The 20,029-nt window shown below is 33.0% G+C and overlaps 1 protein-coding gene across 1 annotated transcript in view; it reads right to left on the bottom strand.

The window, feature by feature from the left end:
* Positions 1-3,742: 3,742 nt before the first annotated feature.
* CRISPLD1 (cysteine rich secretory protein LCCL domain containing 1) overlaps positions 3,743-20,029 on the bottom strand; it is a 43,652-nt gene continuing 27,365 nt past the window's right edge. Inside the window, exons 8-15 of the mRNA XM_037802919.1 lie at positions 18,754-18,814; positions 18,591-18,657; positions 18,202-18,332; positions 13,685-13,728; positions 13,513-13,585; positions 10,088-10,163; positions 5,854-5,984; positions 3,743-4,816 (exon numbers count right to left, since the gene is read on the bottom strand). Of these exons, the coding sequence (XP_037658847.1) occupies positions 4,765-4,816; positions 5,854-5,984; positions 10,088-10,163; positions 13,513-13,585; positions 13,685-13,728; positions 18,202-18,332; positions 18,591-18,657; positions 18,754-18,814 (635 nt within the window). The 3' untranslated portion in view covers positions 3,743-4,764. The remainder of the gene's footprint in view (positions 4,817-5,853; positions 5,985-10,087; positions 10,164-13,512; positions 13,586-13,684; positions 13,729-18,201; positions 18,333-18,590; positions 18,658-18,753; positions 18,815-20,029) is intronic.

Here is a 20,029-nt window from a genome sequence, read left to right as displayed (position 1 = left end):
CCGCATGATTATCTTGTTGTTCTTTGCCCGCAAAACACATTGATCTCTGCTTTGGTTTTTCAGTTTCTAGAATGTTCCTGCAACACAACATTTGCACATTCTATTATTTTTTTTTGCGAGGAATTCTTGCTCCTTAACTCCTACTGATCCTTAAGACCTAAGCTGCAAGGTCCCCTCTGGGGAGTCTTGACTCAACTCCACTAAGTCAAATTCCATTGTTGAATGCTCTCATGGGATTATGAATATTTTCCCTGCAGCTGTGCGGTTATACAACCTTCTTGGTTTGTAATCATATTTATTTCTGTGATTATTTAATTACTATCTGTTTCCTTCACTATATTCTAATTTCCTGAGGGCATTTTTGCTTATCAGCAGATCTATAGTGATCAGCACAGTCCATAGCATAGTGGGCACTTGATATTTATGGAATGAATGTAAGTAAAAAGCAGAAAAGGAGAACCATTATTTGCCTATTTGTGTTTCTCATCTTACTGTTTCCTCTCCAAGTTGTTCTTGTATAGCTTTAAAATTATCTGCATTGTTTTAATAAAAGTTAACAACTCAATGGGACTGGGTTTTAGCATTTCTAATGATTTTTTAAAAATCATTTCATATCCTCTTATTTATTCTTGATTTCCACTTCACATTCTGTACATGTTCCTTTATAAAACTGAGTTTATCAGATAGTCTTGAGCAGTCCCCTGCTTTTCAATCTCATCAACATAGACCATAAATGTATTCACAGTTAATTACAGCTTTAATTAGAAAATATTTTTTAGTAAGCATTGAAAAAATAGTCTCCAAAACTTACAAAGTTCCAGTCCAAGGAAGTTTGCTTATCGGTATTTTATGGAACATGACAAAAGGATTGGGGGATAAGAGGAGCTGGAGAAAATCTAACTGCTGAACATGATAGCAGATCTCTGAAAAGTTTGCTTGCCTTTTTAAATCTCAAACTAATATAATTTAGCTTTTAATTCCAACAAATTAATGAAAGGGGATCAGATTATTTGATAAACTATTTCTTCAGCTCCTGAATATTATGGTGCCATGGTAGGAATATTACCTCTGATAAGTGTTTTAAATCAACCTAAACAATGCGATTCTTTGTGCAACAAATGAGCTTAAATCCCAAATATGAAGTTTGGTATGTTTATAAAAATGAAGGTTCTTTTTCTGTGCTCAGTTCACCCTGCCTCTCAGAAGAATTTATATTTCTTGGTAAGACATTTTAGAAAATGCTAGAGAATAGTCAAGGCCTTTATATGCAATATTAAATAGAAAAGGATCATTTTAATATGCAAGTTATATAACAGATGGAACAAAAAATTTATCTTTTTTATCACTCTAATTTGCTTGAAATACACAGTAGGTTTTTATTAGATGAAGAACATTAAAGTAATATTAGCAAGTGGTCTAGTAAACTTTGAAAGCTAAAAGTAATACTACTCTATGAGCACTGACCTCTGTTTTAAATCCACATTTAGAATGTCTATTGACAGGGCAAGTATAAATTTAAAGTAATAATAATAATAAGGGACTTAATTCTCCCTTTTAAACATAAGAGAAGTCTTCTTCCTTCCTCCCTCCCGTCTCTTTGTGTTTACTTTTAAAAATCTTTTCTCTTTTCTCTTGTACTTTAAAAATGTATGTAAATTTGAGATGTAAAAAGTTGAATAAGCCTCTTGCAAATTTCACCACACAAGTAGGTCTCCTCAAGGAAGGAAATCGCTTCTTTGTAATGTAATCAAGGACGATATTGCCCCCCTCAGTTTCCTGGGAAGAAATTAAGGTAAACTTCCAAGGGGGCTGCTGGCTTCAAACTGTAAACCTACCTCCTAAATATCCTGAGAATGTGTATGCAATGGGTTGCATCCTCTTAGTCACACAAAAAAAGTGTGAGCTCCCGTTAGGTTTTTGCAATCTCTTTGCAGATTACCAGTGATGTACCACATTCTGGTTTCACGCTTATTCAATTAAAACAAAACAAAACAAAAACTGTTTTTCTTTCTCTTCAACTTGTGTGGAAAGGTTTCCCAGGTTGGGAAATTATAATTATCTTTAATTATATTTCCTAAGCATTATCAATTAACTGTTTTCATTAATGTTTCATCTAGTGTTGCCTTCTGCTGTGATATTGTGCCACAATATTCAGGTGTCAACAAGCGTAAAATGGGGAATTGTTGGAATTTTCTTTCAGCAATCTTGACCTGCCTTTCATAGAATGCAACAAGGTGAAAATCACTGAGATCACTGTGCTCTGACAGAGATGAATAAGATCATTTCTGTCTCAAGGAACTTATTACCCTTTAATGAACTAAATATAATGCAAGGCAAAACTAAATAATGTGGTCAAATTAAGAGGGCATTATATTAAAGAGCATTTAGTTCTTACCAAGAGAATTACAGAATCAGTCATGCAGGAGTTCACATTTACTTAAGTGCTGAAGGATCATGAGTCTGGAATGATAATGCACAGGTTCCCCAAGGCAAATAGCAACTAAAATATGATCATGATGCTAATAATAAAAACTAACAAGTATGGACCACATACTATGTGTTTGATGTTCCTTTAAGTGCATTATACATAGTGTCTCATTTAATTCTTACAACAATCCTTATGAGGTATTATTATTTTTCTCATTTTATAGGTGAAGTAACAGAAGTAAAGAAAGTTATGGAACTTGTTCAGGGCCAAACTTTGTAGAGAAGGTAGATGAACAAGATAGATCAAGAGTTTGGAGCGTCTTTATGTTTTTAGAAGGGTTTTCCATTTTCTGAAGCAATGGAAGCTCATGGAAAGGGCTAATTAAGGGAAATTAGGGAAAGCAATGGAGAAGGACAAAAATGAGAAAAGGCTCCAGTTGAAGATGAATGCAACAGAAAAGGAAACTAATGATGAATATCTAAATTAAAGACAAATCTAAGAACCTTATACTGACAGAATTGATGGGGTTTCCATTCTGGAGGAAGCAGTGAGGAATGGAAGATGAATCTGGGTGAAGTTTAAATTTTAATATCACTATTTAAGAAGGTAGCAGTATGTCTTCTGGGAAAATAAATAACCCCACAAAATCTGCACTGTCAAAATTTTTTAATATATACATGGTTAAGTTTTGATTACTTGTATTTTGAGCCACTTAATTCCTGCCAATGCTAAATAAATGAACGATCATGAAATGGTGTTGTCTTGACAACTTGCTCTCCAGCAGTTATTTATGTGAGCCTCTATTTTCTTTCCTTTCCTTCATTCTTTCCTTCTCTCTCTCTCTCTCCCCCTCTCTCTCGAGCACTCACTCTCTCCCACACACACCCATCCTCTCTCTTCTTAGGTTGTTATTATCCCCTGTCTTGCTTTCCCTGGTTTCTGTCTATAATTTATCTCCCTTTTTTCTACTCCTAAACTACTTTCTAAAAATACTTGAAGTTATTTATTGTCTTGCCAATTCATTGTATCTTTTAGATTCTTTCCTTCCACTTTATAAATTCGTCTCTCATTTTATTTAAATTTTCTCTTATGTAACACTTCTAAATATATGATTGTCTTATCTTTCACACATAAATGCCTAAATAATCAGGTTGACTTCTGGTATTAAGTATGTTATTTTTAGTAATGTCGATAAACCAAATTTAGAAGACTTAAACAATTATCTTGGTCATTTCTCTTAAAATGATTTCTAAGTCAAAACAAGATTGCAAAGTGAAAATAACACACTGAAACATGTTTAATGTTAATATGTTTATAGGAAGAGAAAAGAGTAAATTCATCAGCAGAAAAAATTACCCAAAGTAATGATTTACATATTTTGTTTGGTCTCAAAGCACAATACATTTTTCATGGAAACAAATATAACACCATTATATGTACCATAATATGATAACATTAATACAAAAGTCCATTTACCATTAAGAAAATCAGTGGCAATGGTGATGCAATACATTAGTTCATCTTTGTTAAACTTTCTGCTATTATACTTCCTGGCCTGCAGGAGTATTAGCCAGGATACAAAAGAAAATGTGTGACCTCAATTTTAACAATACGTAGAAAGCTCGGGCTGCCCGCATTATCTCTATATTCACTATATGATCACTAAGAATGTTTTTACACCACTACTCTGACTTTATTCCTTTCACTCTTAAGGCCATCCCCAAGGAATCGACTATTTTAACAGGTTCATTTGGATATTAAGGGATTAGTGTACACAAAATAAGTGCAATATCAGGATTTAATATTCTATATGCCTAAACTTAAGAGAAAAGAAAAACTGTACAGAAACTAACTTGAAAATAATTTGAGATTATTTGGAATAGGTAATATAGTATTGGACTGGGGAAAATGGGATACTATGGTTTCTTTCAGTTTGGGAGTTGATTATTTTTAAACACATTAGATGATTTTCCAAGGGCCATTCACATTCAACGTTTAGATTCATTTTATTAGTGGCATATACAAAGCACCATATACTATATGAAATGTAGAACAATCACGATTATGTAATTAACTGTAGAAATAACTGCTAAGAAAATATAGCAATATTTAACACAGGATTTCTAAAACCATTACATAGTCAATACTTTCTTCGAAGGTAATGTCCCATGTTCTATTTTACAGACTTTTTTTTTCCTCAAGATTTATATGCATTTGGCACTTTTTTGGGCTGAAAATAGTTGATTTCTTCTGTACAGTAATGTTACAGTTTTATACAAACTTCAGAAATATGGCAATTGGAATAGTCTTTACTAGCCTCTTCCAAGTGTTTTACTTCACACTACGGCAAATACTCTGAATGCCTTTCCTCCTGGAGGATTCTGTAAACTGGAAAAAATGCAGAAGAGTATATTGATGTCATCTCCACATATACTTATTCAAATAAAATATGTCATCTTATGGCAGTCAAGAAAGCAGCTCTATGAATCCAGATAGCCAGCTTTCTTAGGATACTATAATTTACAGTTGGTGGAAAGCTTAAGTGAGAATGACTTAATTATTAGTTGGCTGTGCTGCAAGTTTACTAAAGAAATGTATGATGCTCAATAGTAATAATACTAGAACCACACAGATTTTCATATATTACCTCCTTTGTCTTAATACAACAGCAGAGTAGTCAGAGGTTATTTCAATTTACTTTGGGAAAACTGAGGCCCAGGTTTCTAGAGCTGATGTGCATAGTTAAATGTGCACAGTTAAATATGAACTGCAAGTTAAAGATAGCTGATACCTATGAAATACTCCAGAGAACTAGGACAGATGATTTGAAAACCAGGATATGTTCTTTTCTCCCTAAGGTATATTACATATTTGATGAGTTCTCACAAACCAAGAAAATACATAGTACTAATGGGCTAAATAGTATGAGATGACCTCAAAGAGTTTATTCATATCACACTAGACATCTGATTCCCAATTAAAAAGAGAGTTTAGTTTTAGAGGAAATCAGATGCATTGCTTTGTCAAATACTTTGTCAGATAAATGGATTATAGAAATATGTCTTGCTCATCTAGAAAGAATTAAACATAAAACTAATCTAGAAAATCCAAAAGAGGGTGAAAGAAATTTCTTTATTATAAGATCAGTTAACAAAAGAATGGTTCTGACTCCTAATCCGATTTTCATGTTGATTTTTATAAGCCCGCAGGAGACAGGCACCTCTGGTACACAGCCTCTCCCATCCCTGGAAGACCGACTGTTACACCAGTGTGCAAAGGAAACATACTGGCGCAGCCACTTAACTCCAAACCCACACTAAAGTGGGTCACGGGTAAAGCAGTCATACACAAAAGGATAGATGGTACTTAAAAATATATTGGATATATATATATTAAAAAACATATATATGCGCATATAATTTTACCTTTCTGAGGAGATTCCATTCTGAAAAGAAGCAGTGTATGTCTTTCTTTTGTCCACAGGCATAACGTCCACGTAACCACCGTGATTTCGAACCACCCCAGCATGTACTGCTGCTCTGCAGATACTGGACAGCTGAGCAGGCAAGAAGAAAACCTGCCATTAGGAAATTCCTGAGGAAGTTGTCTTGCTGAACCTCTGTTGGTCTGAAATTACTGCCATCTGTCTCCATAGGGACAGACAGCGAGTAGTGAAGGACGATGTTTTGTGCATAAAGGAATGTTTGATAGGTAAAGGCCACAAATGTCAAAGCTAATTCCGAGCTAGTCTGAAGGCAGATCTTAGCAGTTTCCCACCATCTAATCTGGCAAATACTTGTCCTGTCCAAACAGCAAGCTTTTAGAACCCAGCAGTTGCAGAGGAAGCAATAAAAAAGCAAATGAGCTCTTTTTTTTATCCCGCAAAGGCCTATTCATCATTCTTAAATTTCAACCTTTGTTAATCCATACCAGAGTCACTCTCACCAAATATTCACAGTTGGACCATTTGTACCTCATTTACGCCTAGTTCCTACAGACAACTCATATCTGGTTCTGTATATCTCTGTAACCCCTTTTCCAAAATATAGGTTTATATTAAGTTTAATATAAAGTTTAATCTAAGTTTTATACACTGGTTTAAATAGTCTGACATGGAGTGCTAGAAAAGTTTTACGATTGCAAAGTACAAGCTATGAATTAAGTGGGATTCTGTGGAGGAGAAAATAATTGTTTCAGGTCCAATACACTGAAATTTTTAAATTGACGTCTAGAAGTCACAATTTTTTTGGCCCATTAAAGTGTTCTCTAAATTTAACATTTGCTTATGTCCAAATGTTCTACCAAAATTTACAAATATCTGAATATAGACTGAGGGTATCACTTCAACTCTTTCAGTATAAAGCAATCCGCCCCCAAATCCACATAGGTCTTTCCTCATCAAACTAGTATGTTCTTTTCTCATCTCTATGCACATGTGGGTGACTGACTGTGTTTTTTAAAGTTTGCATAAGCATGTGTATCTTCCATGACCTTGCTTTATTACTGTGCTCTGAACTCTGTGGCATCAGTCAGTATTTATTAGATCAGAAAGAATGAACGCCAAGCTGTTTAATCCTTGTCATGCTTTTGCTATATAACAAAATGCCGTATATCTAAAAGCTTACATCCTGACTCTCAAGAGGCATTTTATTCACCATTTAAAGTGCCTCACTGAATTAATATTTGTACCCAATATGATCCATAACATATGGGATTAAAAATAATTTTGTACACATTTCAGTATTTATCCCATCGATTAAAAGGGTTTTATTGGCATTTTATTCAGGGCAATAAAAGTGCTGAGTGAGATAAAGCTTTCACTAAATCCAAGCAGTTACTATGTTTTGAAACTACCGGTTTGCTCATAACTATGTAGTCAGCAGACACTCCTATTTAAGTTCAAAGATCATAAAAGATTTCTTTTCAAACCCATACTTTATAAGAATTAATATATCATGAAAGGAAAGGACTTTATCTCTGCAAGTATTATAACACTTTTAATGAATGCAGAGATTAACTTCAACTCTGAGAAACTAAAAAATAAAAGCTCTATAGAACATGCAAGTTTGTAACTCTATGAATGGTAAGAAAGAAGGGTGGGGGTGGTTGATTTCTAGCAGAGAAATAGCTTGGGCTATTTTGAAAGATTTTCAACAGCTGTGAGTAGAGTTCTGGTCTTAAAGGGACAATCTGGAATAAAAATGATTTATTTGGAAATCTCTGATGGTGCCAGATATGCTCATGCAGATGCACTTATTAATTTTTTTTCAACAAATATTTACATGCACGTTATCTGCTTTACGTTTGACATTGCTGTGTGCTGAAAGCTCCATTTAGGCAGGAAGCAAGGCAGTCTTGTCCATCACACTTGGATCAGGAGAACCAGGAATATAGTTCACAGAGATTGTGGCAATAATTCAAGATGTGAAGAATGACATGATTTTGACAGATGGAAATGAGAAAAACAATGAGATGAATTTCAAGCAGAGCCAAGAACATAGGCACCAACATGAGGGGCTGCAAATTCAAGATACCAGCAGGACAGGCTGTTTAAGTTGAAGATAAGAGTAAGGCACAGCTGGAGCCTGGAAGAGAACATAATTGGAGAATAATTCCAAAGGTAAAGCTGAAGTGATAAAACAAAAACAAAAACCCGGGACCTAAATGGAACTCACAAAGAAAAATAAAGAGGTCACATATATTTTTCAGGCCTCTTTTCACAATCATATTTCCAAAGAAGCCCTTTGAATATCTGCAATAAGAACAGATTTCCTAAGTTTGTTTTTGTACCTCTCCTGCTTAGAAATCTGTAAGGGTTTCTAAATGCCTGCCACATGAAATCTAAACTCATCAGCACACACTTTTCAGACTTCCACGTACATGTTACAAGAGCTGGCTCCCTCCATCCCTTCAACTAAATTGGCTGCAGCTACTTTTATATCTGATTCTTACCAGCTCAGAAACAAGCAAACCCACTTGTTATGCCTTGCAGGCAGCTCACGTGCTCTCACCTTCAAGTCTTTGTTGATGACATTTATCCCACTTTGAACACATTCCTTAATAATCTTTACCAAACCACACTTCAAGCCTGGCTGGAAAGAGCAGCTTAAACAGCTTATCCATACTGAAGCCATCACAACTGATATTCCTTGTACAACCCCAGTAATTTCTTTTGTTACAATATTCCCTCAACTGATTTTCTTTTTTCTATATTTTAATGTATTATTTGTTTTTGTTATTTTATCGCTATTTTATTGTATTATTTTATTTTATTGTTATTTTTTTATTGTATTATTTATTTTATTGTATTGTTTGTTTTTGAGTCTATGCTACATTTTAAAAATGTATTTTTTAAATAATATATAATATTTTAAAATAATATATCAATATGTATTATTTTATACATTTAAAAATGTATTATTTTATTTTTGTTATTTTATTATTTTATTGTTTTTATTGTTATTTAATTGTTATTGTTATTTTATTGTATTATTTTTGTTATTTTATTGTATTATTTGTTTTTGATTCTTTGCTACATTTTAAAAATGCAGTTCTAACAGTGAACATATTGCTTATGTTTGACAAACTCTTAATGGTTTAGTTTATATTTCAAATACTAAAGAACCAAAAGATTAAAGAAAAGCAAAATGCATTTCTTTTCCCAGGAATGCCTCTAGATTATTTCATTAAGTGCTTGATATAAGAGGTATATGGATAGAATATGAAAAAAATTTTGTCAAAAAAATTACCAACTCATATTTACATATGGATATTCATTTTTCAGTGTTACTGATGATTAACTCTTCTGATAATGTGTCAACAAAGAATCTGGCTCCTTGCTCTGTATAAAAATATATATATAGACATTTAAATATGTATGTTTGTATACATATGTTTTGATTTGCTAAAGCTGCCATTATGCAAAATATCAGAAGTGGACTGGTTTTTATAAAGGGGTCTATTAGGTTGCAAATTTACAGTTCTAAGGCCAACAAAGTATCCAAACTAAGGCATCAACTAGAGGATTCCTTCACTGAAGAAAGGCCAATGGGTCCGGAATACCTCTGTCAGCTGGGAAGACACATGGCTGGCATCTGCTGGTCTTTTGCTCCCAGGTTGCATTTCAAAATGACTTTCTCCAAAATGTCTCTGGGTCTCTTTCTCTCTTAGCTTCTCTCAGCTCTCTGCTTGGTTTTTCTGGGGCATTTCTCTCTAAGCATCTGGAAGTCCTCTCTTAGCCTCTCTGGGGGTAAACTCTGGGCTTCATCTCCAAGCGTCTCCAAGTGTCTCCAAGAGTCTGGGTCTGTGTTGGCTCTTAGCTTCTCCCGGAGGCAAACTCTGAATTATAAATCTTAGCTTCTCTACAAAATGTCTCTTTCAGCTTCTCTGAGCAATTTCTCTTCCTGAGCTCTCTTAAAGGACTCCAGTGATCTAATTAAGACCCATCTGGAAGGGGTGGGGTCACATCTCCATGGAAATAACTTAATCAAAGTTCTCACACACAGACGAATGAGTCCCATCTCCATGGAAACACTCAATCAAAAGGTTCCACCCAAGACTGGATTAAAATATCACGGCTTTTCTGGAGTCCATAACAGTTTCAAACAAACACAACGTATTAACATGACTATTGAGAATTCTATAAATTAGAATACTTACATCAGAATAAACTCGGGTTCCAATTACACGAGCATAATGTGGATTTGCCTGCATACAGTTACGAGGACAGTATACTCTGAAAAAGAAAAAAAAAAAAAGATATATTAAGTAAGCTGGTTACTTCAGCCTTTCTTTTCAGAAAAGCCATAGACACACAATACAATAGTAAAAACATTCTAAACCTTCTCATTTTTATATTAGAAAAGACAATCTTTTTTCACTAGTCTATAAAAGAAATAAGAGGCTTCCCAGACTACTTAAGGTCAAAATTACATATTAGTCATTATTTCTACAGATTTATTATATTGATGAGGGCAAAAGCTAAAATTAAATTTTAATGAATTCATACCATTTTACTTTTTTGGATGCCCCTCTTCCTAGAACACACCAAGAAATAAAAGACTCATTTATTAATATTTTATTTCAATGACTTTTTTTTTCTTTTGGAACACCTTGATACAGATTGTACCTGAGATACAGAATTACCAGTTATTTAACATCTACTAGAGGCAGACATTATGTTGGGATGTTCCACAGAGATTATCACTATTTGATCCTCATAAACCTAGTCACATGGCTGAGATTGGACCTGGTATAATTCTGTGATATAGTAGGTATTTAGTAAGTATGTATAAATGGAAATTCTAAAACTACTTTTTTCTCCACCCTATTGTGATGCTGATGTTCACCCGCTTCACCTAGCAATATATCTCTTCTCCTCCTTATAAGAAAAATACAATCTATTAAAAAAAGTATATGATGCATTTCAAGGAGTAAGGGGTCCTCAAATTATCCTACACAGTTTGCAATCTGCCAATTCCTGAAAAACTCATGCTGTAGAATTAAAACATTCTCAAGTAGCACACACCACAGTAGTTGATCAAAAATATTCTAACAGTGTTCTCACAGTAGAGTAGGGACTAACAGAATGGTTTTTAAAAGGAAACAGGTAGCTTATTTGTGTGTGAAGTATATGAAGGAATTGATTACGTTTACATCAGATCTCTGAGAAATCTCCTAAAAACAGAAAGTAAAGGACTTACTCCTTATATCACCATTACAGTTTTGCATTCGCCTTGTGAACAACCAACCTCATTCTTTAAGTGCTACATATTGCTATAGTTTTAAAAGGGAAAGTAATTTTTTGAAAGTAAATAAACTTTCCCCCAAAAATTTTCAGTAAATATAGTTTGTCAAATTACAATGACATCTTTAAATCTCACTACTGGTTTTTAGAATTAAAACAGAATTTTTTTTTCCAGTAATGGAAATAGTGTGGATACAAATAAGAATGGATAACGCAGGGAGATACCTCCTTTTTCCTATTATGAATCCTTATGGCTGACAGCAAAGGTTATATGCTTTGGCCATACATTAGAATACTGGGAGGCTTAAAGAAATTTCTAATGCCTAGGGGTCACCTCAGACAAAGAAGTCTGAACCTGTTGCTGGCATGCAGCTATCAATATTTTTTAAACCTCCACAATAAATTCTAAAGCATAGATATGGTTGAGAAATGACAGATAGAATTCAAGGGAACATATATACGAATTTGTGAATTAATATGTTTCGAAGGGAGTTCAACCTTGTTCTATAAGGAATCACTTCTAAAGATCACTGTACAGTAAGAGCAAGGACTTTGGCTCTGAAAGAGGAAAACTAGGTTTAAATTCCAGCTGCATCATTTACTAGTTAGGCAGTTGAAGGACGTTACCAAACCTTACTCAGGTCTCATTCCATCATAATGTCTTCCCTATAGAATGATGGAAAGGGTAAATGAAGGAATACATTTGAAAATGCTTAGCACAAAGTAAATGCTCAATAGAAGCTAGCTCCCTTTACTCATCTTTTTTATTACTACAGAAGAGGTTTTAAGTCATTACTGCTAATTACAAATTCATAAAAGCACAAACAAAAGCATTCTCTACAGATTTTGATTCTCTTGCATTTAAATCTGAATAATTGGTAGAAAAAAAAAAACATCCTTCTACAATTAAACTCAAAATTACAAAAAAGTTGATGCAAGGTTTAAGAAATAAGCAAAAAAAATTTTTTTTAATTTCCACAGGTATCCCAAAGTAGTACAAAATTTTCATTTAAAAATCCTTTAATTTATTTATGCCATAGCTTTAGATTAAATTACAGGTGAACAAAATCTTTCAGGGAAAGGAATTAGTAAGGTTGAAAAATAAATAAATAAAATATTTTAAAGCCCTACAATAGTTTGCTTGGATGTGTTTCAAAACCCTACCCATTCAGAATATTTTAAAACAGTGCAAGATATAATTGACTTTACCCATTCAGAATATTTTAAAACAGTGCAAGATATAATTGATTTTACCTAACAGTATTTCAGGGGTTGAGCTATTAATATTCATAACTTGCAAGACTTTCCAGACACTCTTTAATTGGTGCTTGCAAACATGCCCACAAGGGGAAGGAGTTTGATCCATTCAAATGAAAAGTTAGCAGTGCAAATTGGCAAAAAATTCTTTCTTGGTATTAGTTTTTTCCAAGCAATCCAAAGGATGCTCAATTTTATAAGATTAACAAAAAAATTATGAATGCTATAGAGCAGACTATAATCCACTCCCACTTTGCCTGAAAATCATGAAATCATAAATGATGCAGTGAACAATGTGTGTATACTTGGTGAGTGTGACCGAATTAATAGTTACGCCTTACTGTCTCTGAAACATTTAGCAATGCAACTCCAAAAGTTTATCTGCTTGGGTGGAAATCCAATAAATCACATTTTTTCATAGTTAAATTTCACAGTGAATGCAATTTTTAAATATAATTAATTTACCCAAATGAAGTAAATCTCTCAACAATTAATAAGTATTTATTGTTCCTACTCCCCCATACTTAAAGCTTCCTCTTGACTGCAAAAGTGCAATATACACATTTTAAAAATATTATCATCCCAAATAAACATGTCTTTATAATAATACTTCAATAACTTAACAACTTTATTTGGACAAGATAGATGAAGCATTTTTTCATTACTTTATAGCAGACAAACTCCATTATAATTTTTAATGATAGTATGCAAAACACAAATAAAAGGCAGAGATGGGCTTTTTGATTTGCCAACCATGATTAGATTTATCCAATTTAGGAACTGGATAACAATGTTAAAATCTGAGTGATGTCATTTTAGTTTCTGTAGTAAGAACTCTGGTAGTGTGTGTGAACATATAGATGACATGCACAAGTCCAGCCATGCGGGGATGGCAGAAAAGGCTGTCCCATTGGGAAGCACGCTAGGAGGTCCCATTGCTCCCTCCCATCTGCTGAGCAGTTCAAGATCATCTGCTGTTTATATCTTAGAGACACCAGAAAGCCAGGCAAACACAGTTACCGTGGGACCAAAGCTCCATTTTCATTGATAAAGAAGAATGATAAAATTTCTAAACCATTACCTTGGGCAATGTGAAGCAGGCTTATGAAATGGACAGAGCTGTTCCACAGTTGTTTCACACGTGACAGCCTGAACTATAAAAATTGAAATGCAAACCAATAAGTGAATCCTTTGGAAGCAGTAACATACAACACAGTAGTAAAGAAAATTAAATAAGATTTAAAAGTGCTAACCTGTTACTTTAGAGACTGTGAAGGAATTAGCCGACTGATATTTGCTGAAGATAAAAAGATAAAAATATCAAACATTTTTTTACATGTATCATCATCATTTCCGGTATTTTTCAGGTCTATGAGCACTTTATTTTTTATTAAGCATTTTAATTAAAATATCTAGATAAGTAGTCTTCTGGAAATACATAATCTATTTTGTATGAATCCATATTACCTTCAACTATGACCCAAATTAGTATGGTTCTTGACATTAGAGGACAGTCTCTTTTCATTACTTATTTCAATAAGTTAAAGATAACAAGAAAATTACAGACCAATATCTCTTATTACTATAGATGCAAAACTCCTCAACAAAATACTAAAAAACTGAATCCAACAGCACATTAAAAGAATTACACACTATGATTAAGTGGGATTTATCTGTGGTATGCAAGGTGGTTCAATATAAGAAAATCAATTAATATAATACACAACATTAAAAGAATGAAGGAAAAGAACCACATGATCATCTCAATTGACACAGAAAAGGCACTTGACAAAATCCAACACTCTCTCTTGATAAAAACACTAAGAATACTAGTAATAGAAGGAAACTTCCTTAACTGCCTTAAAGGGAATATATGAAAAACCCACAGCTAACATCCTACTTTTTGGTGAAAGACTGAAACCTTTCCCTCTGAGATCAGGAACAAGACAAGGATGCCCATTGTCACCACTTTTATTCAAAACTGTACTGGAAGTTCTTGCCAGAGTAATTAGGCAAGAAAAATAAACAAAAGGCATCCAAACTGGAAACAAAGAAGTAAAATTTTCCCCATTTACTTCTTGATCCTATATACAGGGAATCCTGAAAAATCCACTGCAAAGATCTTAAAGCTAAAAAATGAAGTCAGCAAAGTGGAACTAAAAGAATCAAATATATAGGAATAAATGTAACCAAGAATGTAAAGGTCTTGTACACAGAGAACAACAAAACATTGCTAAAAGAAGTCAAAGAAGATCTAAATAAATGGAAGGAAATTCCTTGTTCATGGATTGGAAGACTAAATATTGTTAAAACGTCAATCCTATCCAAAGTTATTTATAGCTTCAATGTAATCCCAACCAAAATTCCAACAACCTTCTTTGCAGAAATGGAAAAGCCAATCTTCAAATTTATATGGAAGGGTAAAGGGCCCCAAATAGCCAGTCATCTTGAAAAACAAGAAAGAAGTTCGAGGCCTCAAACTTCCTAACATTAAAAATTATTACAAAGCCACAGTAATCAAAACAGCATGGTATTGGCACAAGGACAAACATATAAATCAATGGAATCAAACAGAGTGCTCAGAAATGGCTGCCTTACAATTACAGCCAACTGATTTTAGAAGAAGTGGCAAATACCACTCAATTGGGCAAGAATAGTCTCTTCAACAAATGTGCTGGAAAACTGGATCTCCATTTGCAAAAAAAGGGCCCCTGCCTCACACCTTTATAAAAATCAACTCAAAATGGATCAAAGAGTTAAATATAAGAGCCAGAACTATCAAACTCCTGGAAGAAAACATGGGGAAGCATATTCAGGATCTTGTCTTAGGCACTGGTTTCCTAGAATTTACACCCAAAGCACAAGCAAGAGAAGAAAAAGTAGATAAATGGGACCTCATCAAAATTCAAAACTGTTGTGCCATTATCATAAAGGACTTTATAATAAAAGTAAAATGACAACCTACACAATGGGAGAAAATATTTGGAAACCACATATCCAATAAATGGTTAATATTCAGAATATATAAAGAAGTCCTTCAACTCAACAATAAAAAGACTAACAACCCAGTTTAAAAATGGGCAAAAGACTTGAATAGACACTTACTTCTTCAAAGAGGATATACAAATGGTTAAGAAGCACATGAAAAGATGCTCAACACCATTAGCTATTAGGAAACATTAATCAAAACCACAATGAGATAGTATTTCACCCCCAGTAAAATGGCTACCATTTAAAAAAAAAATGGAAAAATACAAGTGTTGGAGAAAATGTGGAGAAATGGGAACACTCATTTACTGCTGGTGAGAATGTAAAATGGTGTAGCCGCTGTGAAAGACACATTGGCAGCTCCTCAAAAGCTAGGTATATCATATGACCTGACAATCCTTCTACTAGGTATATACCCCAAAGAATGGAAAATAGGGACTCAAACTTTTCACACTAATGTTCACAGTGGCATTGTTCACAATTGCCAAAAGATGGAAGCAACCTAAATGTCCATCAACCAAAGAATGGATAAACAAAATGTGGTATATACATACAATGGAATATTATTCAGCTGTATAAAGTAATGAGGTTCTGATATATGAGACAACATGGATGAACCTTGAAGACATCATTCTGAGTGAAATAAACCAGACACAAAAGGAAAACAATATATGATCTCACCAATACAAAGTAATTAGAACAAGCAAACTCACAGTGTCAGAATCTAGAATACAGGTTACTAGGGGAACGGGGTGGGGATAAGGAATGAGCATTTAGGGCTTAAAATGTACAGGGTTCCTATTTGGAATGATGGAAGTGTTTTGGTAATGGATGGTGGTGATGGTAATTCACAATTACATTGTGAATGTAATTAAAAGCACTGGAATAAATACATGAATATGGTTAAATGGGGGAAATGTTAGATTGTAAGAGAGTAAGAGAATAAAATTAAAAAAAAAATCCATGGAACTGCACTACACAAACAGTGAACCTAAGTCAAACCGTGGACTTTTCTTAATAGTACAGTTACAAAAATGTGCTAACATCATTGAAACAAATGTTCCACATCAATGCAAGGTGTTAGTAATAGGGTGGTATTTGGGAATCCTGTATTTTATGCATGATTGTTCTGTAAACCCATAGCTTCTCTAATAAAGAAAAAAAAGTTACAGATAATAGCATCAACAGTACACATTTATATATATTTCTTTGCTATTCAAATTTTTTAAAACTCTTAATATACTACCTGTATGTTGCTACAGAACCAAACTGTATAACTCCTCACAATAATATGTGCAAGGCAGTGTTGTTAAAAGATTACTAGATAATAAGTACCTTAAGAAAGTGACCCCTCCCCACCCTGTTATCTAGTATGTTTACAATGCATGAAAGAATTCCCCCCTCACTACAACATTATAAAAGCACAGGAATATAAGATTAGGTACATCATTAAATACAAAAATTTTAATTGGCTTCTTTATATCCAGGTTTTCAAAACGTCTATTGCAAAAAGGGAGGCTTATTTGTAATGGTACTTTAACAAGGCATATCCTCTGAATACATTAGCTCAGAACTGAGGGTATTACACAATTTTGACAAACCTTTATTACTGTCAACTTCAAATTCAATGTTTAATAATGATCATGTGTAATTTACTCAAAAGAAGAAATAATATTCTTTGGAGCACAAAAATTACAATCTATTGAATGCAGCCCTCAAGTTTTAAGAGAATTTCTGTAACAGGCATGAACAAAAACTAAGTTTAAGGGAGTAAAAGTAAATAAGATAAAAGTGCTTGACTTACTGAAAATAATAATTAATATGTATTATTTATTAAAGTTAATTTATAAATATTTGCTGCATGAATAAGTTAATCAATCAATGATTCTATAAAGTTTTACTAATGAGAATAAGCACATACGTCTGAAAACTATACTTAAAGTCTTTGAATAAAATTGTATACATAGGCTATAATTCCATTCCATTTGTCTGGGTTTTTAATAAATCCTTTTTTACCATTTTGAATTCCCACTTAACCTTAGTGTGGAGCTGCATGAGATTATATAGATGAGAAAGAGACTATGCCATATTTCCTAAGAGAAGGTATTATTTATGAAGTCTAATAAAACCTATTTTTACATAGGAAAAAGAGACGCAGCAAAGATATTTCAAATGCCTATCCTCTTCTACTTTCTAGAGTATATATGAAAATAAACAGTGATTCTGAATAAGATATTTAATATACTTAATCAAAAACATTTCAGAAGTTAATCAATGCTATTTTGTTGAGTAAAATCACATTTTAATGGACAAAAGGAAGACAACATGGTATATAACACATAAAAGAACATTTTTTAAAGTTCTCTATATCTGTTTATTAACTTATTTCATCTCAATAAAATTACTGTTATAAGAAATGAGCCATTTTCCGTAAACAGGGCAGGGAAATATGCATATCATTAGCCTTCTCTGGAGTAGTTTCTGTTATAGCTGAAAAATTTATTGCTCTAAAGTTGGGAATTACTGTAAATTTGTAAATTCTTAATGAAATCTTTGAAAATTTGGACTTTAAGTATGCCCTTTATAAGAAAAAAAGGTACAGCAATGAAAATTTCAGATATTTTCTCTTCTTTTTGTCTATGGAAATTATGCAGTGGGAAAGAACACTGAAAATTATTGACTTCTCTGTTTACAAATTAAATTCTATGATTTCTTCTAAAAGAATGTAACTCATTTTTATAATTTAAAACCATCTGGTCCAAAAGGTCATTAAGGTACTTACCCAATCGACTGAATACCATTTCTATTGGATTTGATGAAATAATGTTTCCTTCCTTGTCTAGTAATATCTACCCAACCACCATCATTGTCTATTATACCATAATGAATTGCAGCTCTACAGATGCTGGATTGCTTGGGGAAAAAGGGAAGAAAAGGATTAAAATATTAGAGTCTGCACAGACTGTGACTAGTTACCACTTATAGGACTTTAAATAAACATTTCTGAGTGAAGCATCTGTACTTATATAAGTTCAGTTATTTTTCACATTAAAAAATAAAATATATTTCTTTAAATCTAAAATTGCTCTTAAAATAAAATTTATTGTTTTAAAAAATCAAATATTATATGGAAGGACTCTCTCCCCAAACAATTGTATTTATAATACTTACCATTTCATAATGTACACTGCCAATAACTTTAGCTCTACTATCCAAACAGCCAGCAGGACATTCATATCTAAATGAAAGAAATTGAGTTTTTTTGAATTTCAGATAAAATGACAATATTTTCCATATTTTGTAAGTTAATTTTAAGAACAATAACAAATATTACCTATTGCAAGTTGTTCCTTTGCACTGATCTCTTAATCTTACTTCACAAGAAACAATTTGGGCTAAAAGGGAAAAAAATACCAAAATAATTAGGCAATGTAAAAGAAGCTAGGCTTGGAGAAACTGCTATATAAAATGTATCACCATAACTTTCTGCAAAATACCTCTCTGAACAATCCCTTAATCAAAAGGTTGAAAGCAACATGGTACACTGAACACTGGGTCAGGCTAAGAATCAGAAAATATCCTCTGGCCTGCAAATTTCTAGTTGTTTTTTGTCTTTTTTTTTCCCCCTGCTCTGTCACTTACTCGTCACTTCAAAACCATGAACAAGCAATTAAATTTCATGAAACCTAAATGCTCCATCTATCAAGTGCAAAATAATACTGTCTACCCCACAAGCCACATGGGTTCCAGCAAAAGTATTTCTAGGAATATAAAACACACATTTTGTTTTAGATAACTAAAGAGTTCTCATTTTAAAATGATATTCAGTTTTCTAAAGTTATATTTGGCTATGCACACTTGTTAAAAAGATGTTAGGAGAAAATTATCTTAAATATTTTTATTCCCAATTGTTAAAAAAGAATAATATCATTACCACTTCTAAAGAGGTACCTTTCTAACAAAAGCTATACTGAACACAACAATCTCTGGCTACATCCAAAGAATTCATTTATTTATTCATTCATTTATTTAATGGTGGAAACTGGGGATACAAAAATCTAACAAAATACAGATCTTCTCCTCAAGGAACCTAGAGTTATGACCTTAAAGTTACAGAATGTTGGCACCATACATGTTAAAAATGGCCAAAAAAATCAGCATCCCCTGATATCACTCAAATGCCAGAGGACCTAACTTTTATTTGTTTAAAATTAAGATATTAATATTACATAAATTTTCTGTTAATTTTCACTGGAAAAGAATCCTACGAAGTGTTTTGACAAATTTCACTTCTTGTAAATACTTTATTTTGATAAATATTGCAAAGAAACAAAAAACCATTTAGGATAGGGAAATGAATATGCAGAAAAATCTTTGTCACAGACAATGCTGTTTTCCTGCTTGACTCAGAATTGACTGCTTTCAAAGAATACTAAAGAAAATAAACATTTTGGTCAAAAGCCTTTTTGAAAAACACACCTTCAATATGAAATACTGGTATATTATATCAACAACAAATAATGCAAATAAAATTATGTATATCATTCAATAAATGGTTTTTGGTGGAATATCATGCCTTCATTGGATTTAGGTCCTTGGAGAACAAATGT

This window comes from Choloepus didactylus, chromosome 14, assembly GCF_015220235.1.
Source record: "Choloepus didactylus isolate mChoDid1 chromosome 14, mChoDid1.pri, whole genome shotgun sequence".
Taxonomy (NCBI): domain Eukaryota; kingdom Metazoa; phylum Chordata; class Mammalia; order Pilosa; family Megalonychidae; genus Choloepus; species Choloepus didactylus.
Note: the sequence above shows the minus strand (reverse complement) of the source record. Positions and strands in the feature narration are given on the sequence as shown.